Source organism: Antechinus flavipes, chromosome 3 (assembly GCF_016432865.1).
Source record: "Antechinus flavipes isolate AdamAnt ecotype Samford, QLD, Australia chromosome 3, AdamAnt_v2, whole genome shotgun sequence".
Taxonomy (NCBI): domain Eukaryota; kingdom Metazoa; phylum Chordata; class Mammalia; order Dasyuromorphia; family Dasyuridae; genus Antechinus; species Antechinus flavipes.
In genome coordinates this window covers 634706960-634730195 of record NC_067400.1, presented here as the reverse complement: position 1 = coordinate 634730195, position 23236 = coordinate 634706960, and the positions used below count along the sequence as shown (strand labels likewise).

The following is a 23236-nucleotide window of genomic DNA, read 5'->3' as shown; positions in this document are numbered from 1 at the left end:
CCCCATCCTCAGGTCCTGGAGGAGGAAATCCCCAGGAGGAACGGTAGCCATGGCAACGCAACGCTGGCTTAGGCAGGCTGGATCTGATTGGTTAAGAGACTCCTCATTCCATCCTCTCAAGTTCTCCTCTGTGAGCATGCGTAATCAGGGTGTGTCCACGAGTAGCTGTCTGGGGTAGAGGGAAGAAGAATGGGAATACTGAAGGGTTCTGGAATTTGTAGTCGCGAGTGTCTCTAGACGCAGGCGCACTAGGGTCTCTGAGGCTAGGTTGGGCACGCACCCGCGTCTGCCATTACAAGGCTTTTATGGGCCTCGTCTGGTGGGCTTTTCCCTGTGGTGGCGCCCTTCTCGTCACCCAGTATATCCGGTATGTGTGGGTTTTAACGCCCCAGACCTTCTGGCCCCCATCCCGGACGAGGTTCGTGAGCTGAGGAGGGAGGAAGGTTTTGAGCCGGGAAAGGACGGGGTCTGGTGACGTCACGGATTTCTGAGGTTTGGAAGGGCAGACTGTAAAATTTAGTCTGGTGATGTCACCTGTTGCTAGGGTTGTGGGGCGGAGTGTAGGGCTGCTGCTGGTGATGTCACCTGTTACTAGGACAGTGGGGCAGGCTGTAGGGCTGTGGCTGGTGACGTCATCAGTTGCTAGGTCTAGTGGGGCAGGGTGTAGGGCTGTGGCTCCTGATGTCATCGATTGCTAGGGCTAGTGGGGCAGATTGTAGGGTTGAAGGTGGTGACGTCACCTGTTGCTAGGACAATGGGGCAGACTGTAGGGCTGTGGCTGGTGACGTCATCAGTTGCTAGAGCTAGTGGGGCAGATTGTAGGGTTGTGGTTGGTGACGTCACCTGTTGCTAGGACAGTGGGGCAGACTGTAAGGCTGCTGCTGGTGATGTCACCTGTTGCTAGAGCTGGTAGGGCAGACTGTGGGGCTGCTGCTGGTGATGTCATCAGGCAGGGCTGGTGCTCTTCCCTGGGGCATCAGCACAGCGCTCCCTAAGAATCCTAGATGGGGAAACTGCGCTGAGCCTCTTGTACCAAAGGGCTTCCTGCACCCCTCCCCCCAGGAAGGAGAGTGGTCAGGGCAGGGAGCCCCTTCTCTTCTCCCCTTTGAACTTCAGGTAATCTTCACTCATCTCCCTGGAGGCTCAGAGGGCCCAGGGGCAGGACCTCTCTGAACCTTGTGCTCTTCTGGATGAGAGAGAGGAGCCTTCCCTTTGCCCAGGGGGGTCCCACGGAGACGGAACTCTATCCTTTGGCTCCTCTGGGGCCTTCTGAGGGCTGGTATCTCTTGGGTGCCCTGAGGGTCCCTGTGTGAGTCCTAGGAGCCAGCCCCCCCTCCCTTAGACACTAGGGGAGACCCTCTTCATGGTAAACAGTGAGGGGGAGGGCTGGGACTGGGGAGTGTCATGGAGGTCCCCCAGATCCCTCAATGTTGTGAGGCCCCACACCATGGTAAAGAGGGAAAAAGGGGGAGTCTCTTTAGGGCCCAAGGGCTGAGCTGAATAATAAAGTCCCCCTGCTCCCTCAGATGCTCCAGCAATGGAGGAGAGAAGGCTGTGGTCGGGCCCCCAGCTCCCCAAGGCCTACACAGTCCCATGAAATGGCCTCTTTAGCAGCTGCCTGTGCCTCCTCAGGCTTCCTTCTGCCCATCCTCGAAGGCACGGTCCCCAGAGTCCCAAGCTGCGTGCCCCCCAGAAGCCCCCAAGAAGAAGGCCTAGGCCCTGGACCCCGGGGTGCCGGGGAGAGGAGCCAGCTTTGCCCCTAGCTGAGCCGGGCCCAGGACCCGGCTCTTTCACATTTTTGGCTGCTGTCGAAAGGCTTCCTGTCAGTATTTTTGTCCATTTGGGTCTTCCTTTTCCTTTGGTCGCTTGGGAGTTTGGGCCTGGTCAGGGAGATGTCCTCGCTCTTCATCATACTTTTTGAACTGAAGTCCAGGGTTCAGGAGTTGCGCTTGCACACCACAACCTTCTCCTCTTTATTGCTCTTTTTAAGGAGGCAGTGAGCTGACTCTACAGGGCGCTTGTCCAGAGGCCACTCCCACACCAATGGCAAGTGTCACTTCATTCTCCGTGGCATTATTTGGTATTCACTGGGTCCCTCCGCACTTAGCAACCCTGTGGGGCTGCGGGCAGCTCGGGGCACTTCAGTCAAATACGAGGGCCGGACTTCATGCCTGATGGAGGGGCAAGTCTTTGGGCCAGCTCATCTTTCTGAACCAAACTTTCCAAGTTCTTTCTCCTTGTCATCACATCTCCCCACCTTTGCACTGGAGTCATAAATTCTCAGAATATGCTGACTTAATATTAGGTCAGATTTTGTAACAGTAGCATCACTATCGGATCACTGCCTAAGCAGTCTTCATGGCGGTCTCGGACAAGTGCTTGTCATTCTGCAACCCTCGGGACCCAGTATTATGCAGTTATGGCTCGGGTGGCCCTGACACATGGTGCAGCTATCCTACCAGCCCTTCTCTTTCTTCCTTTAGCAGCTAGCGAGAATAGCATTATGGGTATGGGTCAGCTTTCCCAGCAGCTCCAGCAGCATAGCCACTCATAAACCATTAGACAAGGATCTCACGTTCAAGTTTGAGGGTGGTCTAGAAGTCAGGAGGTTCTGCCTCCTTTCTTGTCCCTTTTCCACCATCCCTGCAGAAAGGGACTTGAGCCCCACCCCACCCCCCATTTTCCCCTCCTGGGTATCCAGGCTCCTGGTATGTCCCTCTCCAAAATTCTCCAGATTAGTCCCAGAATATACATTTTCCAGCCTAGTAGGACAGGCCCATGCGGATGCTGTGCTGGGAGAACTTTGAGAACTCACGTGGCTTCCTCGCCATAAAGAGGCCCATACTAGAGGAGGACTTGGTAGAATAGCTCCAAGTCTTTGACTACCCTCACTGATCGGCTGATTCCAAGCTTGTGCACTCTTGCCTCTTGCTAGTGGAAGTTGCCATGTCTCTATGAATGCAGTGAACTCCTTCACCAAAATCAGTCACTGAACCAAACCGATTTTTACTTGTTGAAACATGGAGAAATAGAATCAGATAACTAAGATTGTGCCTTTTCTATATGGCATAGCTATGTCTTTTCCTAGGCTCTGGGTGTGTGTGTCTGTCTTTCTGTCTGCCTGTGGGTCTGTGTAGGGCAGGAATACCTCTTCACATCATGGAGTTCCTTTGTTTACATTCTCCCGGTTTTGTTTTACCAATGGCTCTGTGGTTGTCAGCTTACTTCAAATTGTCAAGGCCTTGTTCAGGACTCGAGTCCACATCCTCTGAAAACTGACAATCCTGAGCCAGGGAATATTTAGAGGTGACATGATCGAGGGCACACATTGGAAAGAGGGATTGGTCTTGTTCCGTTCAGCCCCAGAACAAAGAACTCAAAAGTGGGAGTTAGAATCTCCAAGAGACATTCAGACATGATGTCCAGAATTTTGTAATAGTGAAGTTGCGCTGGCTTAGGAGGGCCTGGGTTCTGAACAAATATTCCCAGTGTGTTATAATTCCCAGTAGAAGTTGAGGTCCCTTCCCTTGAAAGTCTAGGATTTTACAAGTGAGTTTGGTCTGAGATTTCACGGCTCAGAAGTCATGGGGCTAGGACTTGAATACAGGTCTTTTGACCCAAACGTAGGCCTCCTTCTGTTACAGAGTGCTTTTTTTCCTTAATGTGTGGCTTATGGGTATGAATTGCTGAAGCCTGCCTTCTGGCTCCATAATGTCCTTTCTGATCCCTGTACTTCCCTTCCATTCTTCTTAAATTATTGAGTTAACTTTCAGCCTTTTGAGCCTAGAAACCTACTCCTGTTATAGCCTCTCTCCAAATCAAGGGTCTCCCCAACTTTATGTATCCTCCTTTCATAGAATCACTCCCCACCTCAACTTTTTGGCTTCATTTATTTCTTGCTGATTCCCATTCTTCCACCCAAATGCAAAGAAACTTTGAAGGGTATTCACTACTGAATGCTTCTTGCCTTTGGGCATCATTTTAGTTACATTCCATACTTTTCTTTCTCCAATCACAGGTAATGGTGGATCCTGACCGCTTGTTTTAATGTCTTTCAGATTCACATTCAGAGATGGAGCTAAAGCAAGCCCATAAAGAAAATGGCCCATCCCAGAGCCTGAATGACTTGGAAGGATTAATCTTTGTTATTCCATGAGATGGGGAGAGGGAGAATGTGAGAACCAGTTATCAAGGCAAGGAAGCCAGAAGAGAGTTGTGAGACCCCAAGAAATGCCTTTTTATTAGTAAGTTCATTTCAAACCATTTCAAGAACGGGACTCTGTCCATGGGAACCTAGCCTTTCTTTAACCCTGTGAGACCGGGAACATGCCACATGTGTTTGGCTTCACTTCCACAATCCCAGGAACTAGCCAGTCCGTGGGACACAATGGATATCAGTGAGGGTTGGCTCCCTCCCTGACATCTACATTAATCAAGTCATATCTTGGAAGCCCATCTGGCATTTCCTTCTATACCTAAACTTTCAATATGTAAGCAAGTTGGCTCTGTGCTGACTTTGTTTTCAAGCACTATAAATTCTGGCCAGTTTTAATCGTAGTTGGAACCTCACCCACCTGGAATCTCTCCCCGTTCGGAACTCAAAGGCTGTTCATTCGAGGTTTCCCAGCCTGCTGCAACTTAAGAATCGCAACTTAGAGTGCTTCTTTGGATGGGTGATGCTTTACATTTTAATCATATTTCTCCTTTTTTCTTTGTCTTTTATGTATTACTGTATTGGTTGTTATTGTAGGTGATCTATTCCGTGTATTGTATAATTAAATTTTCCTTTCGCTTAAACTGAGTCAGAAAGCGTCATTTATAGGGGCGAATCCAAACCTTTCCTAAATTAACATAACAGACCAGCACCCCTGTGTCGGAGGATTCCTCCTAGGGAACAGCAGGAATGTTCGGGATATGGGAAGGGCTTCAGGAATCACAGAAATCTTGGTCAAAAATTGGTCAGAGCATTCATGTTGGGGAGGTAATTTATCAGTGTAAGTCATGTATAAAAGCGAGTCTGAGAATCCATACTAAAGAGAAGTCTTATAAGTGCAATGAACGTGGCAAAAGTTTCAGTCGTCATTCACACCTTATCCAGCATGGGAGGGTTCACACAGGAGAGAAACCTTATCAGTGTGATGAATGTGGGAAAGCCTTTAGTCAGCATTCCCATCTTACTAAACGCCAGAGGATTCATACCAGAGACGCTTTATCAGTGTCATGAGTGTGGGAAAGCCTTCAGCCACCGCTCACAACTTAGTAAGCACCAGAGGATGCACACTGGAGATATGCTTCCTTATTGTAATGGATGTGGAAAGACCCTTGATTGCCGCTCAGATTTTTCTTAAACATCAGAAAATTCACACTGGGAAGAAGCCTTATCAGTGTAATAAATGTGGGGAAAACCTTCAGTCATTACTCACATCTTATTGTTCATGAGAGGATTCATATAGGAAAGAAACCTTATAAATGTACTGAATGTAGAAAAGCCTTCACTCAGTTCTCAAACCTCATTCAACATCAGAAGATTCACACCAGAGAGAAGTCTTTCAAGTGTGTTGAATGTGGGAAAGCATTTAGTCGGCACTCACACCTCACTCAGCATCAGAGAATCCACACTGGAGAGAAGACTTATCAGTGTAATGAATGTGTTAAGGCCTTCACTAACCACTCACATCTTATTCAACATCAGAGGGTCCATACTGGAGAGAAATCTTACAAATGTAACAAATGTGGGAAAGCCTTCAGTCATTGCTCACATCTGATTGTACATGAACGGATTCATACTGGAAAGAAGCCGAATCAGTGTAATGGGATAGCTTTCAGTCAGTGCTCAAACCTTATTAAACACCAGAGGATTCATACTAGAGAGAAACCATATAAATATGAGAGTGGAAAAGCTATCAGTCACCATCCCTATCTTATTAAATATCAGAGAACACACCTTACTCAGTACCAGAGCATTCACACTGGTTTGAAAACTTAGCTATTTTTAATTTAATAGAGCTGTGTTTCTGAAGTCCTAATTTGAGGATTTATCATAGTGTGGCAGTGACCACAGGCTCTTGATATCCATGGCAGAAGAACACAAGTTTGGAAAGATTCTACCATGCTGGAAAGACTTTAAATATGGTCCAAGCAACAGACTGAGCTTGCCAATAACCAGCCTAACCATCTAGAGGCTGTCACCATCTAGAGTCCTCTTGTGATGATGTCTTTGGCCATAGCAACTTATATAAACTTAATTGACCAAAATACAAATTGGCCCCTGGGGGCTGTATAGCTTTGGATTCTGAGATGATAATGGTGGTCAAAAAGGAGGAGGTGCTATGAGGGGATCCTTAAAAACCACAGTTTTGAGGCAGTGTTTAAATTTTAATTTTGCTCTGTGAGCTCCATGTCTAGTGACTAACAAGTGGACATACCATTGAAAGAACTTAACAGTGTCAGTTTTGACATTTTTACCATAGAAATGAAACCAAAAGACAAAAGGAAGTCACAGCTAAGTAGAAGGATGGCTCACAGGTTCTCTTTAGAGAGATAAAAATAGAAGTTAGCAAAATTGGTTTTACTATGTATCTGTAGGCATCAAGAAATATTTCATTCTTTTTTAAAATTTTTCTCACTTTTGTGCTAATGATAAATATTTCAAAAATCAACCACCATGAAATTAATTTCATCTTAGGTACCAGCAGCAATTGTGGAGAGTGAAGAGGTAGATGATCTCAGTAAGACTCTCCAAATTAAGTTAGCAAGTACTTTAGATACCCAGTGCCTTGAGCACAAAGGCAGGGCAGGCAAGAATGAAGAAAAATGTTGGGAAATGTGATTCAGAGGTTAAAAATGAGAGGAGTCAAAGGTGTGTAGACTACACAGAATTTTCTAACAGATACATCAGAAATATCAAAAGTCATAGAAAGATTCATGGATTTAATTATACCTGAAAATTGATTATCAATGGGGCCCTAGGTGGCGCAATGGGAGCACCAGCCCTGAAGTCAAGAGGACCAGAGTTCAAATTTGACCTCAAATATTTAACACTTCCTAACTGTGTGACCCAGGGGCAAGTCACAACCCCAATTGCCTCAGGAAAAAAAAAAAGAAAGAAAAAGAAAAATGATTACCAAGACAGCATCAATCACTACTATTCCATCATAGTTTCCTTTCATGTAAATAAATAAATACAATTCATGCTATTCTTTGTTAAGGGTATTAGAAGGGAGAGAACAAGCACTTAAGTCATACCACATCTTGACCATCACACAGTTGACTAACAGACAAGCAAATACAAGGTTCTCCATGGTTATTGTTGATTAGCGGGAAGCATTTAGTTTAAGAGAGCAAAATACTTGCTGGAAGGCTTTTTTTTTTAATGTGTTTATGAGGTATATCTCAAAATCATTTATGTTCTCTTGAGAGATGAAAGATGACAATGATAGATGACCTTGTAACCATTAATACCAAACAAATCATAAAATGGAGAGATATAAGCCAATCAGAGATGTGTTCATTGCATCTTTCCCATCTCTTGGGAAAACTGTTGGGAGACTATGGACCAGGTGTGGATTGTGATCTGTATCTTTTGAGGGAATATTTACACCACTGAGGTGTGATCACACAGGAGAGAAACCTTATCAGTGTGATGAATATGGGAAAGCCTTTAGTCAGCATTCACATCTTACTAAACGCCAGATTGGCATTGGCACATATGTAGAATTTATTCCTGTGGATTAAATATATTTCCAGTACGCAACATGATGTGTTTTGGTTCTTGATTCCATTCATTTAATGAAGAAATTCAAGCCATTTACATTAGTTATAATTTTGCCTTCTGTCATTCTTTGCATTCATGCTTCCTGGAAAGAGTGAAATCATTTTTATTGATTCCAATATAAATTCCAGTTAATAAGACAAGTTCTGTTTCAGTTTTTTTTTTTTAAGTCAATTTGTATACTTTCCTCTTTTAACTATGTAGTGCTTATAGATCTTGAGTATTCCAGTTTTGTCAAGTGACTGAGGAATGTCAAGGTTCTCCAGCACCACTTATTTCCTCTTCAGGTAAGATACATTTATCTGAACATCTGTCAGCTTGGATATCCCTCTTTTTTTTAATATTTTATTTTATTTTATAATAACTTTATATTGACAGAATCCATGCCAGGGTAATTTTTTTACAACATTATCCCTTGCACTCGCTTCTGTTCCGATTTTTCCCCTCCCTCCCTCCACCCCCTCCCCTAGATGGCAAGCAGTCCTATATATGTTACATATGTTGCAGTATATCCTAAATACAATATATGTTTGCAGAACCGAACAGTTCTCTTGTTGCACAGAGAGAATTGGATTCAGAAGGTAAAAACAACTTGCAAAGAAAAACAAAAATGCAAATAGTTCACATTTGTTTCCAGTGTTCTTTCTTTGGGTGTAGCTGCTTCTGTCGTCATTTATCAATTGAAACTGAGTCTTTGTCAAAGAAATCCATTTCCATCAGAATACATCCTCATACAGTATCGTTGTCGAAGTGTAAAGTGATCTCCTGGTTCTGCTCATTTCACTTAGCATGGATGCCCCTCTTTTCCTGATACCAAACTTCTTGACTACTTAGCCCATCCCTGCTACCTACAAACACATCAAGATGTCTCCTGTTACATCCTCTCAAACCCTTGTCCTATCTTTCTTTTTTTTTTTAATAGCTTTTTATTTACAAGATAATTTTTCAGCATTGACGATTGCAAAACCTTTTGTTCCAATTTTTCTCCTCCTTTCCCCCACCCCCTCCTCCAGGTGGCAAGTAGACCAATACATGTTAATTATGCAGTTTCAATTGATCAAGGATGGACAGAAGCAGCTACACCCAAAGAAAGAACACTGGGAGATGAATATAAACTGCTTGCATTTTTGTTTTTCTTCCCGGGTTATTTTTACCTTCTGAATCCAATTCTCCCTGTGCAACAAGAGAACTGTTCGGTTCTGCACACATATATTGTATCTAGGATATACTGTAACCTATTCAATGTGTAAAGGACTGCTTGCCATCTGGGGGAGGGAGTGGAGGGAGGAAAGGGAAAAATCGGAACAGAAGCGAGTGCAAGGGATAATGCTGTAAAAAATTACCCTGGCATGGGTTCTGTCAATAAAAAGTTATTTAAAGAATTTTTTTAAAAATGTTAATTATGTTAAAGTATATGTTAAATATAATAAATGTATACATGTCCATACAGTTATTTTACTGTACAAGAAAAATCGGACTTTGAGATAGTGTACAATTAACCTGTGAAGGAAATCAAAAATGCAGGCAGACAAAAATAGAGGGATTGGGAATTCTATGTAGTGGTTCACACTCATTTCCCAGAGTTCTTTCGCTGGGTGTAACTGGTTCAGTTCATTACTGCTCTATTGGAACTGATTTGATTCATCTCATTGTTGAAGAGGGCCACGTCCATCAGAATTGATCATCATACAGCATTGCTGTTGAAGTATATAATCTCCTGGTCCTGCTCATTTCATTCAGCATCAGTTCATGTAAGTCTCTCCAGGTCTTTCTGAAATCATCTTGCTGGTCACGTCCTATATTTCTTCTGCCAAACTTAAAAACATTTCCTACATCTGTTCTCTCAGCAAGCACTTATCATGTACTACATTGGGTTTTGTCCCAAGCTTCCAGGATACATGGACAAAAATGAGGTTACTTCAGCCTTTGCAAAGTTTATACTTTTAGAAGAAGGCAGGCAGAGGCAAATAGAGATGGGCTTGAGTGAGAAGTACTTAGGCTGAATTTTACAAGAATCAAGGATCTCTAAGGGTTCTGAGGATTCCTGGGAGGGAAATACTGCATAAGAAGAAGCAGCAGGCTGATTCAGCTAGACCCCACCACGAGTGGAGTAATGTATGAAGAATGGCCCAGTATGGGCTATATTTCAATGGTGAAGAGCATTAAGGCTTGGGCAGAGGAATCCATCTTTTATCCTGGGGACAGTGGGGAGCAATGGTGGCTAAAGAAGCGCTCTCAAGCACTAGCATTTTGGCAGCTCGGTGGAAGAGCATTTAGATTGCTTCTTTCCCTTCCTTCTCAGTTCTCAAATTCTTACTCTGGCCTCCATCTCCATGATCAACACTGCTCTTCCCGAGGACACCAAGTATCAATTGCAATGACTAGGACACTGCACCTGAAGTTAGGAAGACCCGAGTTCAAATAATACCTGAGCTTTGTAGCTCCCTATGTGGCTTTGGGCAAGTCCCATTTCTATCTGCCTCAACTGTAAAATGGAGTAATTCTAGCATCTGCCTCAGAGGGCTGTGGGGAATGGTATGGGTAAAACATTTACACAGTGATGGCCCTTAATGACCATTTCCTTCCTTCCTGGTGCCACTTGGGCTTCTGTCCGGGATCCTCTTTTCCCCACTACTGATCATCTTCTTGTGCTCAAGGGTCATGGCCATGCCATGGAACGCAAAACAAACTTCTCTGTCCTAACCTGCTGTTCCCATTGAGGGCCCTGTGAAGTCTGGGTTAGCTCCCTAGAGGCCTCAGAATCAGCCAGAGTTAGGATAAGCAAAAGTCCTTGGTCTTTAGGGGAAGAAGTGAAGGGGATGGACAAAACTGCCACAAGCTCTCCACCAACCTCCCTTCTCATCCTCCTCCAAAGTGACTCTGGCTTTTCTCACTCCTAATCCCTCCTACAATTATCTGTATACACCAAAAGATTGAGCCAGCACAGAATAGTGAGAAGGGCCATTTTTCCAAGCATATACTAATAAAATATTGTCCAATAGGTAATTAGCCTTAAGTGCTCGGTTGTCCTATTTCAGTGCACCTACTCAGAGTTTTAGCCCTTTACAGGGCCCCATCATTCCAGTTAGCTCCCCAGGTTTGCAGCCTCCACCCAGAGAGAATGGAGAGCTCCTCTCAGAAGCTCCACTTAAGGAAAGGACTTGGGCTCCATCCTGCCTAGGTGCTGAGTACTCTTCTCCCATGCACAGCACAGTACTAGGCACATGTTACTCAGTCACTGCAGTTGTGACCCCATCTGGGATTTTCTTTGCAAATATACTCATGGTTTCTCCCCTCATTTTATAGATGAAGAAACTGAGGCAGAGCTAAGTGATGAGAGAAATTAATATACTATTACATTCATAACTAATTATTAATTTGTCATCTACCCTCTCTCTACTATCTTTGTTAAGATCCAACTCCTGAAAAAGCCAGTCTCTGAAGGTCAAGACTCAGTGCTGCAATTGTGTTTAATCCCCATGGCGTGTGCTTGTTAACCAGATGGGATTGGAAGCCCCGCCTCCAATGTGGGACACCCAAAGTCTGGTTAAGGCATAAACTGGATTCTGAGGTCAATTAAGCTCAAACCAGCCTTAGAGCACTTGAGCCACTTGATGGTTTAGGATTAGAAATCTTATTTTCAGAGACTCCCCTAATTGCTGCCTATAGGCCTCTTGGGAACCATCTTGTTTTTATGAGTTTTGGAAACATCGCCTTATTTTATCATTTATGCTCCACAGGATTGCTTAAAACCAAGAATCCTTTACTTAAAAGCATCAAAAGACCCACAGCTCTGACACCTGGAATTCCCCACACCCAGTGCGTTGCTTCTTGGACTGCCCCCTCTCCTGGGGAATGGTGCTCTCTGTTCCCTTATTTCCTGGGACAAGTTTAATTTCTTTCCCCATAATTCTCTGCCTCCTTTGCCTGAAAAATATACCATCCTGGTCATTCGTTCAGTTAAGCTGTTGAACGTTAGGCTAACTTTTCCCATGTGCATGTCATATTTCTCCGTTTAATAAAGATCTTTAATTTCATATGCATCAACCCCCTCTGATTTTCTTCCTTTTAGGGAAAAGATGGATTTGAATCTTGTTGAACTGACCTTGGCACTGAGGTAAATTCCCTAGAGAGTAAACTGTCTGCTTCAGTTTACATGCTCTTATACTCCTCTTACCCTTGCTTCTTTCTTCTAAGCTTTTTGGTCCATTCTTCTCTCGTGGTTTTTCTCCTGCCTTCATCCAGGTGCTGCCCACCAACTGTGGGTATCCCACAGGGTCCTAGTCTAGGGCCCCCTTCTATCGTACTTCATCTGGCAATCTCATCAGCTCCTGTGGGATTCAATAATCCCTTCTACATAAATGATTTTCTAATATACTGTGGAAGTTGGGAGATCTATCCTATGTCAATCAACATGACATGTAATCCTGTAGTACAGTAATAGTTTAACTTGGCGCTTTCCTGCTTTTCAGAGGACCCTACAAGGGGAGCTGGGGCTGCAGCAGCAGTGATGCTCGCAATCCCCAGCTTGCGCTGGCCAGGTGAACTGAACCAGGTGCCTAGCTGCCTCTATGGGCCGAGCTAATCCCGGGTTTGTCTCTTCTGAACCAAGGATGCCTTCGGTGTGGCTAGCGTGCTTAAAGCCCGAGCCCTCTCCTAAGCAAATGCTCGCCCCTTCTGTAGTCGAGGACTTTGTCTGCCCACCTCGATGCTGCGACTGGGGCTGTTACTGTTACTGTTGCAGCTACTACTGTTACTGCTGCTGCTGCTGCTGCTGCAACTACTATTGATACTGTTACTGCTGCTGCAGCTACTACTGTTACTGCTGCTGCTGCAACTACTACTGATACTGTTACTGCTGCTGCAGCTACTACTGTTACTGCTGCTGCTATAACTGCTATTGATACTGTTACTGCTGCTGCGGCTGCAACTACTATTGATGCTGTTACTACTGCTGCCACCCGCTGCGCTAACCCCAGGTCTGCCCGGCTGAACCATCCCAAGGTCCAAGGAGGAGGATTTGTCTGATGGCCGGATTCGACTTCCCAGCCTACGTGGCGTCTCGGGCGGGCGCTGGTGTTAAGGGGAGCACCAGAAAGCGCAACAACCGAACCTTCATCACCGAAACAAACGCAAGCTCTAGGAATCGGAGGGCAAAGGCGAGAAGGGGGACTCCCCGGCCGACCCCCGCAGAGCCCTTTCCCGGGCACTCTTCCCCTATGCCTGAAGGGGCGTGCGTGCCCCGGGAAGGCGCTAACTGAATGACAAGTATCACCCCAAGATCCCCAAGAAGCGTCCCCTGGGGACTCGGAAAGGCCGGCACTTTTCCCTGAAGCCGAGCTCCCGCGTTTCCAGGCCACGCCTTCATTTGTGTAATTGGAGAAGATTGGACGCAGCACTTTTGACCACGTGCCCATTCCCACCAATCGTGGACCTCAGTTTCTGGGAAGGAGAAGTCGGAATGGCTGGGGCGGTTGCCATAAAGACAAAAAGTCCACCCCTCCCCGTCCCCCCAACCACTCTCCCCCCCCACCCCCAAGCGTAGGGCACGAAGGATGGGCGGTGATTGGCTGAGTACTGGCGGGAGATTCCTTTATGGACAAGCACAATGGAGCCTGAATGGGAGCCTTGCTGTCCGGAAGAAAACAGAGGGGTGCTGAGTGTCTGAAGAGGAATTTCCCTGGGCATCCCGGGATATGTAGTCCGGCGCCGAAAGCTGCGCAGGCGCAAGAACCGTTGAAAGTTGGACCTGCGCGCGCGGCCATGTCCACCATTGCAGGCCAAGTTCCCTCGCTCGGCTGAGGTGTTTCCGCTGTTTCCCCGTACCTCGGGGGAGCGTCATTGAGGTCTGTACGTGCGGACCCCGGCGTCCGAGTCCCTTGACTCCTCCCGGCGAACCGTTATACGCCCAGACACGGGAAGGGACGGGTTCCGGGGGGGAAAGAAAGGAGAGGAAAACGTCGACAGGAGGAAGGAGAGGAGGGACCTGTAACTGAAAGTATTGCAGGGCGCTCGGGCCAGGGAAGGGGCGGGGCTAGGGGAGGGGCGTGGGCTATTGCTGGGTCCTGAGTGGTCGCGCTGGAGAAGGGGCGGGGTCAGATGACTGCCAGCTTCGCCAGCTTCCCCAGAAGACTTCCCCGCGTCCCCCCTTCCCGGTTCTCTCTGAACCCCAAGCTCCTCTGCCGATGTGGACTCTCTGGGTTTCCTGTAGACACATGGGTGGAGAAATTGAGGCCCAGGTCATACACAAGGAAACAGGGCCCACCCCTCCTTCCATGGGCCCAGTGAGGAACCTGCGAGATTGGTGGGTCCCCAATGTGGTGTTCTGGGGGTCTCTGTGTGATGGTAGCCACCAGATCCCTCGGCTGCCCGGGGAGGAGGTGCCCACAACAATCTTGTGGGGGAGGGTCTCTGGGGCTTCTGGGATGAGCTGTGATTGCTGTCCCCAGCCCCACACTGACGCCTCCCTCCCTCTCCCTACAGCAGCCACCCTCGAAGGCAAGGCCCCCCCGCGCCCCAGGCCGCGCGACCCCCCAGAAGTCAGAGCAGCTGACCAAGGGCCCAAACCCTGGGAGCCTGAGGAGCGAGCCCCCAATGGTGGAGGAGGGGGGTAAGGAGGGATCTGGGGTCGGGGCCAGGCAGGTTCCTTTCTCTGCCAGCGGCCTCATGCCATCCTGGGAAGGGCCAGGCTTCCGCCTCAGTTCCCTACCTGTCAGATGGTCACCTTGGGGTCTGTGCTTCAGTGACTGGGGCCCCTGGGACTCTGCCTCCTTGGGCTTCCCCACCCAAGGCCATCTAATCTCTCCCCATTCCCTGCATTACAGAGCCAGGCCCTAGGAAGGGCTGGGGGGGGGGGGGGAGAGAGAGATCTGCAGCTGTTCTCCCTCCCAGCTCCTGTGTCCTTTCCCAGCTTTGCCCTCCGAGGGCGCAGCCCGCACCCAGAGCCCCAGGGAGCAGGAATTTGAAGGCATGGCCCCTACTGGGCCCCCCATGGCCACTTCCAAGGTGAGTTGGGCTTTCCTTCTTCCTACCAGAAACACCACCAGGTCTCAGCCCCTCCCTGTGCTAGCTTCCCAGGGACCCCGAGTGTCCCCAGGGCCCTCCCTGCTTCCCAGGGGCCTCTCAAGGGGAAGCTTTCCCCCTCCTAGACGGAGCCTTCAGGGCTCCGGTCCCCTTTATCCCTCGGCCCTTCCTCCATGCTCTCTGGCTTCAGCCTTTTCTGTTTTCTAGCTCATCCTGCAGCCTACCTCTGATCCCCAGTCACATGTCCAGCTCACAGCCCATGTGACAGAGGACCTTACACACACCTGACTCTCTCGGGGGTCACCCATCCAAGAGAGGCCCGGAGGAGCCTGCGGTGCAGGAGGGCCAGGGTTCCCACAGGAGGCTCTTTGTGGCCTCCAGGCTCCATGTCCAGCCTGGAAAAGACCAGACCAGACTGGGCACCATCAGGCCCTGGAGGCAGACACAGGGATGTCTTTTTCCTCAGGTCTCCCACTTCTCTTAGTAAAGGCCCAGCCAGGGCCCCGGGGGGTGTCAGGGCCTCTGGGGGGAGTCTCTGCCCGTGTGTCCCGGGCCAGCGGGCATGTGCTGCGTGTTTCAGGAGCCTGTGACCTTCCGGGACGTGGCCGTGGACTTCACCCCCGAGGAGTGGGGGCGTCTGGGCCCGGCTCAGAGGCGGCTCTACAGGGACGTGATGCTGGAGACCTACCGGAACCTGGTCTCCCTGGGTGAGGTGGTCCCTTGGTCCCATCATTCAGGGTCTGCCTGGGGGGGAGGGGGCAGGGGTAGAAAGGTGCCCCTGGGAGAGGCCTGAGCAGCCTGCATTGGCCTCCACAGCTTGGATGAGGCTCCTGGCCCGAAGGACGGGGACGGGCCCTGGTCGGCAGCACAACCACGGCATCTCTCTCCCTGTCTGTAGGACTCTCCATGCCCACACCAGCTGCCATCTCCCTCCTGGAGCGAGAAGAACCTTGGATGGCCGATGTCGAGGCTCTGAGTGGTCCCCATTCAGGTGTGTGGGCAGGGAGCAGCAGTGCCCTCTCTCCCCCTCCCCCCCCCCGGCAGGGCTCACGCTGGTCTGAGTGTCCTGGCTGGGTGACCCCAGGTCCGGGATGGAGGTGTCCTGCATTTGTTTGGCCAGGGGGAGGGGGACCTGGCCAGGGCTCCGGTGGGGCAGGGAGCTCCCCAGCATTGCAGGGTCTCCCCTGCAGAGTAGAAGCTCCCAGCCTTCCCTTCATAGCTGAGGCTGTGTCTGGGAGTGGGGGAATGTGGATCAAGGCTTCCATTTATGGCCCTCCCGTGTGAGGTGGGGCAGCGATGGCTGGAGTGAAGCCCCTCGGGACAGGACTCAGGCCAGCCAGGGCAGCCCCTTGCTTCCAGACTGGGCCAGGCGGGGCCAATCTGCCAGTGCTGCTGCCCATGCCGCTCCCACTGCCCACGCCGCTTCGATGCCTGCCCAGCCACTGCAGGCCCCTCCCCTTCCCGCTTTCCCCACTTGGACTTGCTCCCTTCCTGAACCGGCCCCACAACACCAGCTTTTCTCTGGTTGCTTCCCTCTGGGATTCCCAGCCTTCCCCTCAGTGCCCGGAGCCCCCAGGAGGCAGTGTAAGGGTCCCATCTGGGTTCTGCTGCGGTCGCTTAGGTGCAGGTGGGGATCCGTTACCCAAAGAATGCAGACAGGGGAAGGAGGCTGCGGGCTGTCCCCCAAGAAGCTCCTGAATCCCCCACTGTGGCTCTGGATGCCTCTGGAGCGCCTCCTGGGGGCTTTGGGCCCTTCCCTGCCTGAGCCTGACTGCCTCAGCTGTGAGTTGGGGGGCTTGTGCCCTCAGAGACTCGGGGGCTCCTTCCAGCACTGGACACTTTGGCCCCCACCCTTCTCTTCATGCTCCGAGGCTGCAGAGATGGATCACCCCTTCTGTGCCCCACCTTTTTCTATTGGCTGATTTTCAGAACACATTGGTTTGTGTTCAAGCCCAGATGGACAGCCCGGGCTGCAAGGGCCCGCGTTCTACTAGTGGGATCACAGGAAGTCGGTCATTGCTCATAGATGTTCCTACCCACTCCTAGTTCCCCTCCCCACTGCTGCTCCCCAACTACTGCTCCCCACTGCTCTCCCCAATTACTGCTCCCCACTGCTGATCCCCACTGTTGCTTCCCTTTCCTAGCTCTGCTCCCCAGTGCTGCTCCCCAATTATTGCTCCCCACTGCTGCTCCCCACTGCTAATCCCCAACTACTGTTCCCCACTGCTGCTCCCCAATTACTGCTCCCCAACTACTCTCCACTGCTGCTCCCCAATTACTGCTCCCCACTGCTAATCCCCAACTACTGCTCCCCACTGCTAATCCCCAACTACTGATCCCCACTGCCAATCCCCAACTACTGCTCCCTACTGCTGCTCCCCAATTACTGCTCCCCACTGCTAATCCCCAATTTCTGCTCCCCACTGCTGCTCCCCAACTACTGATCCCCGCTGCTGCTTCCCTTTCCTAGCTCTGCTCCCCACTGCTGCTCCCCAATTACTGATCCCCACTGTTGCTTCCCTTTCCTAGCTCTGTTCCCCAACTACTGCTCCCCACTGCTGCTCCCCACTGCTAATCCCCAACTACTGTTCCCCACTGCTGCTCCCCAATTACTGCTCCCCAACTACTCCCCACTGCTGCTCCCCAATTACTGCTCCCCACTGCTAATCCCCAACTACTGCTCCCCACTGCTAATCCCCAACTACTGCTCCCCACTGCTGCTCCCCAATTACTGCTCCCCAACTACTGCTCCCTACTGCTACTCCCCAATTACTGATCCCCACTGCTGCTTCTCTTTCCCTGCTATTGCTCCCCATTCCTATCTATCTTTGCTCCCCACTCCCAGCAGTCACCAGGTCAGCGTTCCAGCCCGCAATCACTTCCTTTATTAAGGGCCCCCAGTGTGCTTGGCCAATGGGATCCCAAGACAAACCGAGTCCAGCCCCGGCTTGAGGACGCCGACTGTGTCTGGAACGAGGCCGAGAGCTGAGGAGCCAGAGTCCTCCTCTGTGCCGAAGGAAAGGAGTGGGGGGGCGGGGGAGCTCAGCAGGAAGCAAAGGTGGAGGCTGTGGCCGGGAAAAGACCCCGAGGGTGACCCCGGGAGGGAGCCGCGGGACTTCGGCAGCTGGTGGCGCTGTGGGCCTGCCAACCAATGATTTTGATTTGGATTGATTTCAGATGGGAGGACTAGGCCTGAGAGCTCAGCATCGGCCCCGGGCTGGGATGTTTCCGAAGAAGGAATGTCCCAGGGGCTGAGGACGGGAAGGTCTGCCCAGGATGGTCCTTGGAGCCCCCGCTTCGGGGAAAGCCAGGCGTGTGAGGGGTGGTTAAAAGAGCATCGGGGGCAGAAGACTGGCGCCGACAAGCAAGTCCAGTCTGGGGCCCTGGGCCCTGAGTGGGGCCCGTGTGAGAAAAGCCTCTGCCTGAGCCCCCTGCTGATCCTGCACCAGAGTCTCTCCTTGGCCCCCCAATGTGAGGCGCGTGGAAAAAGCTTCCGGCAGCTCTCTCCGCTGATGGAACGCCAGCTCGTCCGAGCCGAGAAGGCGCCCGGCAGATACCACTGCGGGGAAGACCTTGGGCACGGCGCGGCGGGCGCGGGCCAGCCCCGAGGGAAGCCCCACAAGTGCAGGGAGTGCGGGAAGGCCTTCGGCCAGAGCGCGCTGCTCACCAAGCACCTGCGGGTGCACACCGGGGACAAGCCCTACGAATGCGGGGACTGCGGCAAGGCCTTCAACCAGACGTCCCACCTGCGGCAGCACCGCAGGATCCACAACGAGGAGAAGCCCTTTGGGTGCCATGAGTGCGGCAAGGCCTTCCGCGTGAGCTCGTCCCTCACCGAGCACTGGCGCACCCACACCGGCGAGAAGCCCTACCAGTGCAACGAGTGCGGCAAGGCCTTCAACCGCAGCACCCACCTGACCCAGCACCAGCGCATCCACACGGGCGAGAAGCCCTTCGCCTGCGGCGAGTGCGGCAAGGCCTTCAACCGCAGCACGCTGCTGACCCAGCACCAGCGCATCCACACCGGGAAGAAGCCCTACGAGTGCGACGAGTGCGGCAAGGCCTTCCGCGTCAGCTCCTCCCTCACCGAGCACCGGCGCATCCACACCGGCGAGAAGCCCTACGCCTGTCACGAGTGCGGCAAGGCCTTCAACTGCAGCAAGCTCCTCACGCAGCACCAGCGCATCCACACCGGGGAGAAGCCCTACGAGTGCGGCCAGTGCGGCAAGGCCTTCAACAAGAGCCCCAACCTCACTCGGCACCAGCGCATCCACACCGGCGAGAAGCCCTACGTCTGCCGCGACTGCGGGAAAACCTTCAACCAGAGCACACACCTCATCCAGCACCAGAGGATCCACACGGGGGAGGTTTTCTGCGACCCCGGGGCCAGCACCTACGTGTGAGGGTCCCGCCCACGGCTGCCTTGTGTCTGGAGTCCTCCACGAGTCAGGCTCTCCCCTCTGGGAAGGGACCATCCCGCCGTGGCCCCCGGGGAATCCCTTAGGCCAGATGGATAGCAGACTTCTCCAAAGCTATTGGGAAATCAGGAAGGGCTTAGCCCAGAGGGCAGTCATGGATGGGCCCTGCCACCCCCAGTTCCCCAGAGAGGCGGGAATGGCCCCCGAGGCCTTCCCCCAGTCGTTTTTGGGCCTGTGCTGGAGAGGATTTTCCAGTAACCTCATCCTCATCTCCTATTCTCCTCCCTATCTTGCTCTCTACTCTCCTTCTCTTCTCTAACCTCACACCACTGGAGAGAACTGGGGAGGGGGCGGGGGAGAGGGGAGGACCCCATGACTCTCCCCCTAGGGTGGATCCACGGCCTCTGCTGTGGGAGGAAGTGATTCCCTGCCCTCTTTGAGGGGGTTTGCCTCTGGTGGATGTAGTCTGGGGTTGGGGGGAGGTGAGAGTACAGCTCTCCTTGTCTGACTTTGACCTAGACAGAGGGTCAGAAACCCCAGTTCTAATGCTAGGGGAATCCTGGGGGAGGGCCTCTGCCCTCTGACCCCTTCACTCACACACTGTGTGGGCATTAAGGGTGGTCAATAAAGACTCGTCCCTTCATTTTACTTCACTTTCATTCCCAAGGCAGCCCACTGAACCCCTGCCAAGGGAAGAGTCCCTGGTTGGGAAGTAGTGGGAGAGGGGAACACCCCTGCCCCTGCATCAGATCCCCCCAAGGAGAGGCCCAAGTGGACAACATCCATCCTCCCCCACTCCTTGTTCCATCTCAAAGTCCGGCTCTCTCTAGATGCTTCTGTGCTCCAGTTTCAAGTCTGAAACTTTGGGTCCACTGGGACCCCTCACTCTGCCTTACCTCCGGCCTCCAAGCGTTTCTTGAGCTCTCTTGGGTTCTGCTGTGGTTCTCCATCAACAACCCTTCCCAGCCTCACAGCTGCCAAAGAACTTTCCCCAAGACCCAGTCTCACACAGCCCCCCGTTACCTCTAGAGCAAAGCTTCCTCCGTAAAGGCAGGGGGAGCTTGACGATGAAGCAGCTGGGGAGAGGCCATGCCTTAGGGGGTGGGGACCTGGTATCAGAAGCCTCCAACATGTGCCCGCCCTCCGCTCCTGCCCACGGAGCCCCGGGGACCCTGCGGTTTCTGCACCAGTTTCAGTGCCTGGCCATGGAGAGTCCTGGGGATCAGAGGTGGCAGGTGGCTCCCCGCTCCAGCTCTAAAGTTCAGTGGGCCTGGGAGAGCCTGGGGATCCCACTGAGGGACGGGGGACGCTGCAAAGACAGCAGGAACGGACCTCGGAGCAGCCCGTCTGGTAGCAAGGAGCCTGCTCCATTCAGAGCAGAGGACGAGAGAAGATGGGGACTGCCTAGAAGGGGGCTTGTAGGTGGGGCAGTCGTCCCCCCTTGGAAAAGGTCCAGCGCCCATTTCTTTCAGAGCAGAGGTTTGCATAATAAGGCCGTCAGCTCCAGTGTGCAATGGACAAACTGAAATCAAAGAAAAAGAGTGGGAGAGCAGGTAGTAATCTTGCAGCCACAAGAAAGAAGCCTGGGAAGCCCCCTGAGCTTAGCTAAACTGTTGGCCCCCTAGTTCCCAGCCAGCTATCCCTTAGGGCCCCTAAGATGGGGCAGGGGTCTGTGTCCCCCCAAAGTGAGCGGGCCCATCACCTGAAGCTCATCCTCTGCTCAATCCCCAATCTTGTCTGGGGCCCCGTGACCTGGTGATTGCAGTGGCCGCCCACCTTCCATCTCCACCCTTAGCCCGCAGCGGCAGTCTGGTGGCTCCCTGTGCCGTCCTGGATCAGAGACACCTTTGATTGGTTTCTAAGGCCTTTCTGCTGTCTCTGAGACTGCATTAACGATCTGGTGCTCCCACTGGCTCCTTCCAAACCTAACTTCTTGGGCTAGGAGCTGCCCTATCCCTGGCCCCACTGTACCCCCATTTGAGACGGTAGGCTGACTGTGCTGTCCTCTGGGTAGGCAGCTAGTGCTGCAGTGGATAGAGCCCTGGGCCCAGAGAGCACTCAGAACTGAGGCAACGCCATCTGCTTTATTTTCTCAACTGTATAATAGGGATAATTGTTGCCCTTCCCCCAGGTACCCCTGACTTCCATCACAGAGAGAGCAGGATTGGGGTGCTCTCCCTCTCAGGATTTCCTTTTGGCTCTGCCTTCTAGAGGGGCCATCAGCTGAGCTGAGAGGCTGGAAGAAATGCTACCCTCCATTTTCCAGCAGCCTCTGGCCCCTTCCCCTCCCCCTGCTGGCTGCACACTCGCTGCCTCTTCTGGGGGTCCTGCCATGAATTTCAGGTACATGAGAACAGTGTGAGCTTCCAAAGGGTACATTCAAAGGGTTACAGGAAAAGTAGTTTTGAAAATGGTAGGGGTAAGATTGGGAAGCAGGTGTAGGAGTGGAAGGAATAGTAAAGGAATGAGATTCTGGTCATATTTTTAAAATGTAGAAAGCAAATATCCAGAGACAGGTTCCAAGATGGAGACAGATAATAGGCATCTGTAAAGTGACTGGCCTTGGTTCCCTATTGGACACGGCCAGTGAGCAAGTGAGTAGACCGGGAGCCTGAGGGACTGGAAGGGCTGGTGCTCTCTACAGGGTAGGAAGGTGGAGGGGTGAGAGAACATCGAGTTCTTTTGGATATCCAAAGTTGGTAGCTACAGGACTTGCAGTTCCAGGGATCTGAAAGGATCTGGAGATGGGAGATTGGAGATCCACAAACAGGTCAGATCATGAAAGGTAGATGGGGAATCTGGTATCAAACTGGTCATTAAGTCTTGAGAGCTGAGGGCATCCCCAAGCGAAGAAGAGATGAACAGGAATCCCAAGCATTACTGAAGGTCAAAGGATGTGGTCTGCAGGAGGATGCAGCCAAGGAGAGTGGAGAGGAGCAGGAGAAAAAAGGTCCAAAACCAGGAGGTGTCTGAGAGACAGTGTCCAGAAAAATGAGTGCAGAGAGGAGAGAGAGCTGGGCTCTCAGGCCGTGGAGAGGTCAGAAGGAGGCTGAGTTTGGCGATCGCTGCTCCTTGGTGACTTGGGGAGAACAGTTTGAGTGGGGTGACCAGGTCAGAAGCCAAATTATAAGGGGCGAAGGTGAGGAAGTAGACATCAGCTGTAGACTATGGAATTTGGCTATAAAGGGTGATAAAGACACAGAGCCATGATGGTGAGGACCGAAAGATTACATGAAGGGAGCTTTGGGCACATCTGTAGGCAATGGAGGAGGAGCCAGGTGAAGGAGATACTGAATAGAGGAGCGTGATGGGGATGGCATGGAAGGGGGCCACTTGAGCACACTGGTCAGAGAGGGGCAGAAAGCAGCAGAGCGAGGGGTTGAAAGCATAGGTCTCTATTTAGTTAGAGTCAAAACTCAGGACAAAGAGAATTGGCAGGATTTTTGTTCTAAGTACATCCAGTTAGGTCCCCTTCAGCAAGAGGGGTCCTCCCCAAGCTTGCAAGGGCGGGACAATTTAAGGGTACTTGACAAAAAGCAGATGATAGAAAAAGCCACCGTGTCCAGAACTTCCCTAACACACTTTGACGAATCAACATAACAATTTCTCCATTCTGATAACAACCGTATATGTGGAAATGACTGAATGATATAGGTGTGTGTATACATTTATAGGTGGGTATGTATACATCGATTATATTTTTTATATATATATATATAGAGAGAGAGAGAGAGCATTCAGCACTGCATTCAATCTGTGACACCTTTATCCCCAAATTCTTGATAATCCATTGTTTCCATGAATGTGACAAAACTGAATACTCATGTATCTCCCAAGGAGACAAGCCTTGATAAACAGGCCCGTGACAGATCAAACTACTTAGAAAGCACACCATGTGCTTATCTTGGAAGGTAGGTGAAATACCATGAAACAAAAGACCACAGTGATGATAGTACTCAACAACTAACTTGGTATCACACTCCCAAGGTTGAGTTAATGAGACTTGTAGTATTGTTTCAGGTGT

General features: G+C 51.0%; 1 protein-coding gene and 1 long non-coding RNA gene across 4 annotated transcripts; both read left to right on the top strand.

Annotated features, from left to right (window-relative positions):
- The first annotated feature begins 277 nt into the window (after positions 1–277).
- On the top strand, positions 278–4797 carry LOC127556934 (uncharacterized). Its single transcript, XR_007952570.1, has 2 exons — positions 278–367; positions 4059–4797. It is a non-coding gene; the product is annotated as an uncharacterized LOC127556934 (long non-coding RNA).
- Positions 4798–12771: 7974 nt separating this feature from the next.
- Positions 12772–19855, top strand: LOC127556899 (zinc finger protein 501-like). 3 transcript variants are annotated; one of them, XM_051990409.1, is made up of 6 exons: positions 12772–13617; positions 14255–14381; positions 14682–14776; positions 15375–15501; positions 15693–15785; positions 17972–19855. In XM_051990409.1, exons 2-6 carry the CDS (start codon positions 14366–14368, stop codon positions 19195–19197), a joined length of 1557 nt encoding a protein of 518 aa, XP_051846369.1. In that variant the 5' UTR covers positions 12772–13617; positions 14255–14365; the 3' UTR covers positions 19198–19855. The 3 variants fall into 3 exon arrangements, with proteins under 3 accessions (XP_051846369.1, XP_051846370.1, XP_051846371.1); XM_051990410.1 differs by having other exon boundaries at positions 12772–14075; XM_051990411.1 differs by lacking the exon at positions 14255–14381.
- Positions 19856–23236: the final 3381 nt, after the last annotated feature.

What these genes read in the sequence shown, in the direction of transcription:
- LOC127556899 (XM_051990409.1), top strand. An exon ending in CCCCCATGGCCACTTCCAAG is followed by an intron (nt 14,777 to 15,374) that starts GTGAGTTGGGCT and finishes TGCGTGTTTCAG; the next exon opens with GAGCCTGTGACCTTCCGGGA. An exon ending in CCGGAACCTGGTCTCCCTGG is followed by an intron (nt 15,502 to 15,692) that starts GTGAGGTGGTCC and finishes CCCTGTCTGTAG; the next exon opens with GACTCTCCATGCCCACACCA.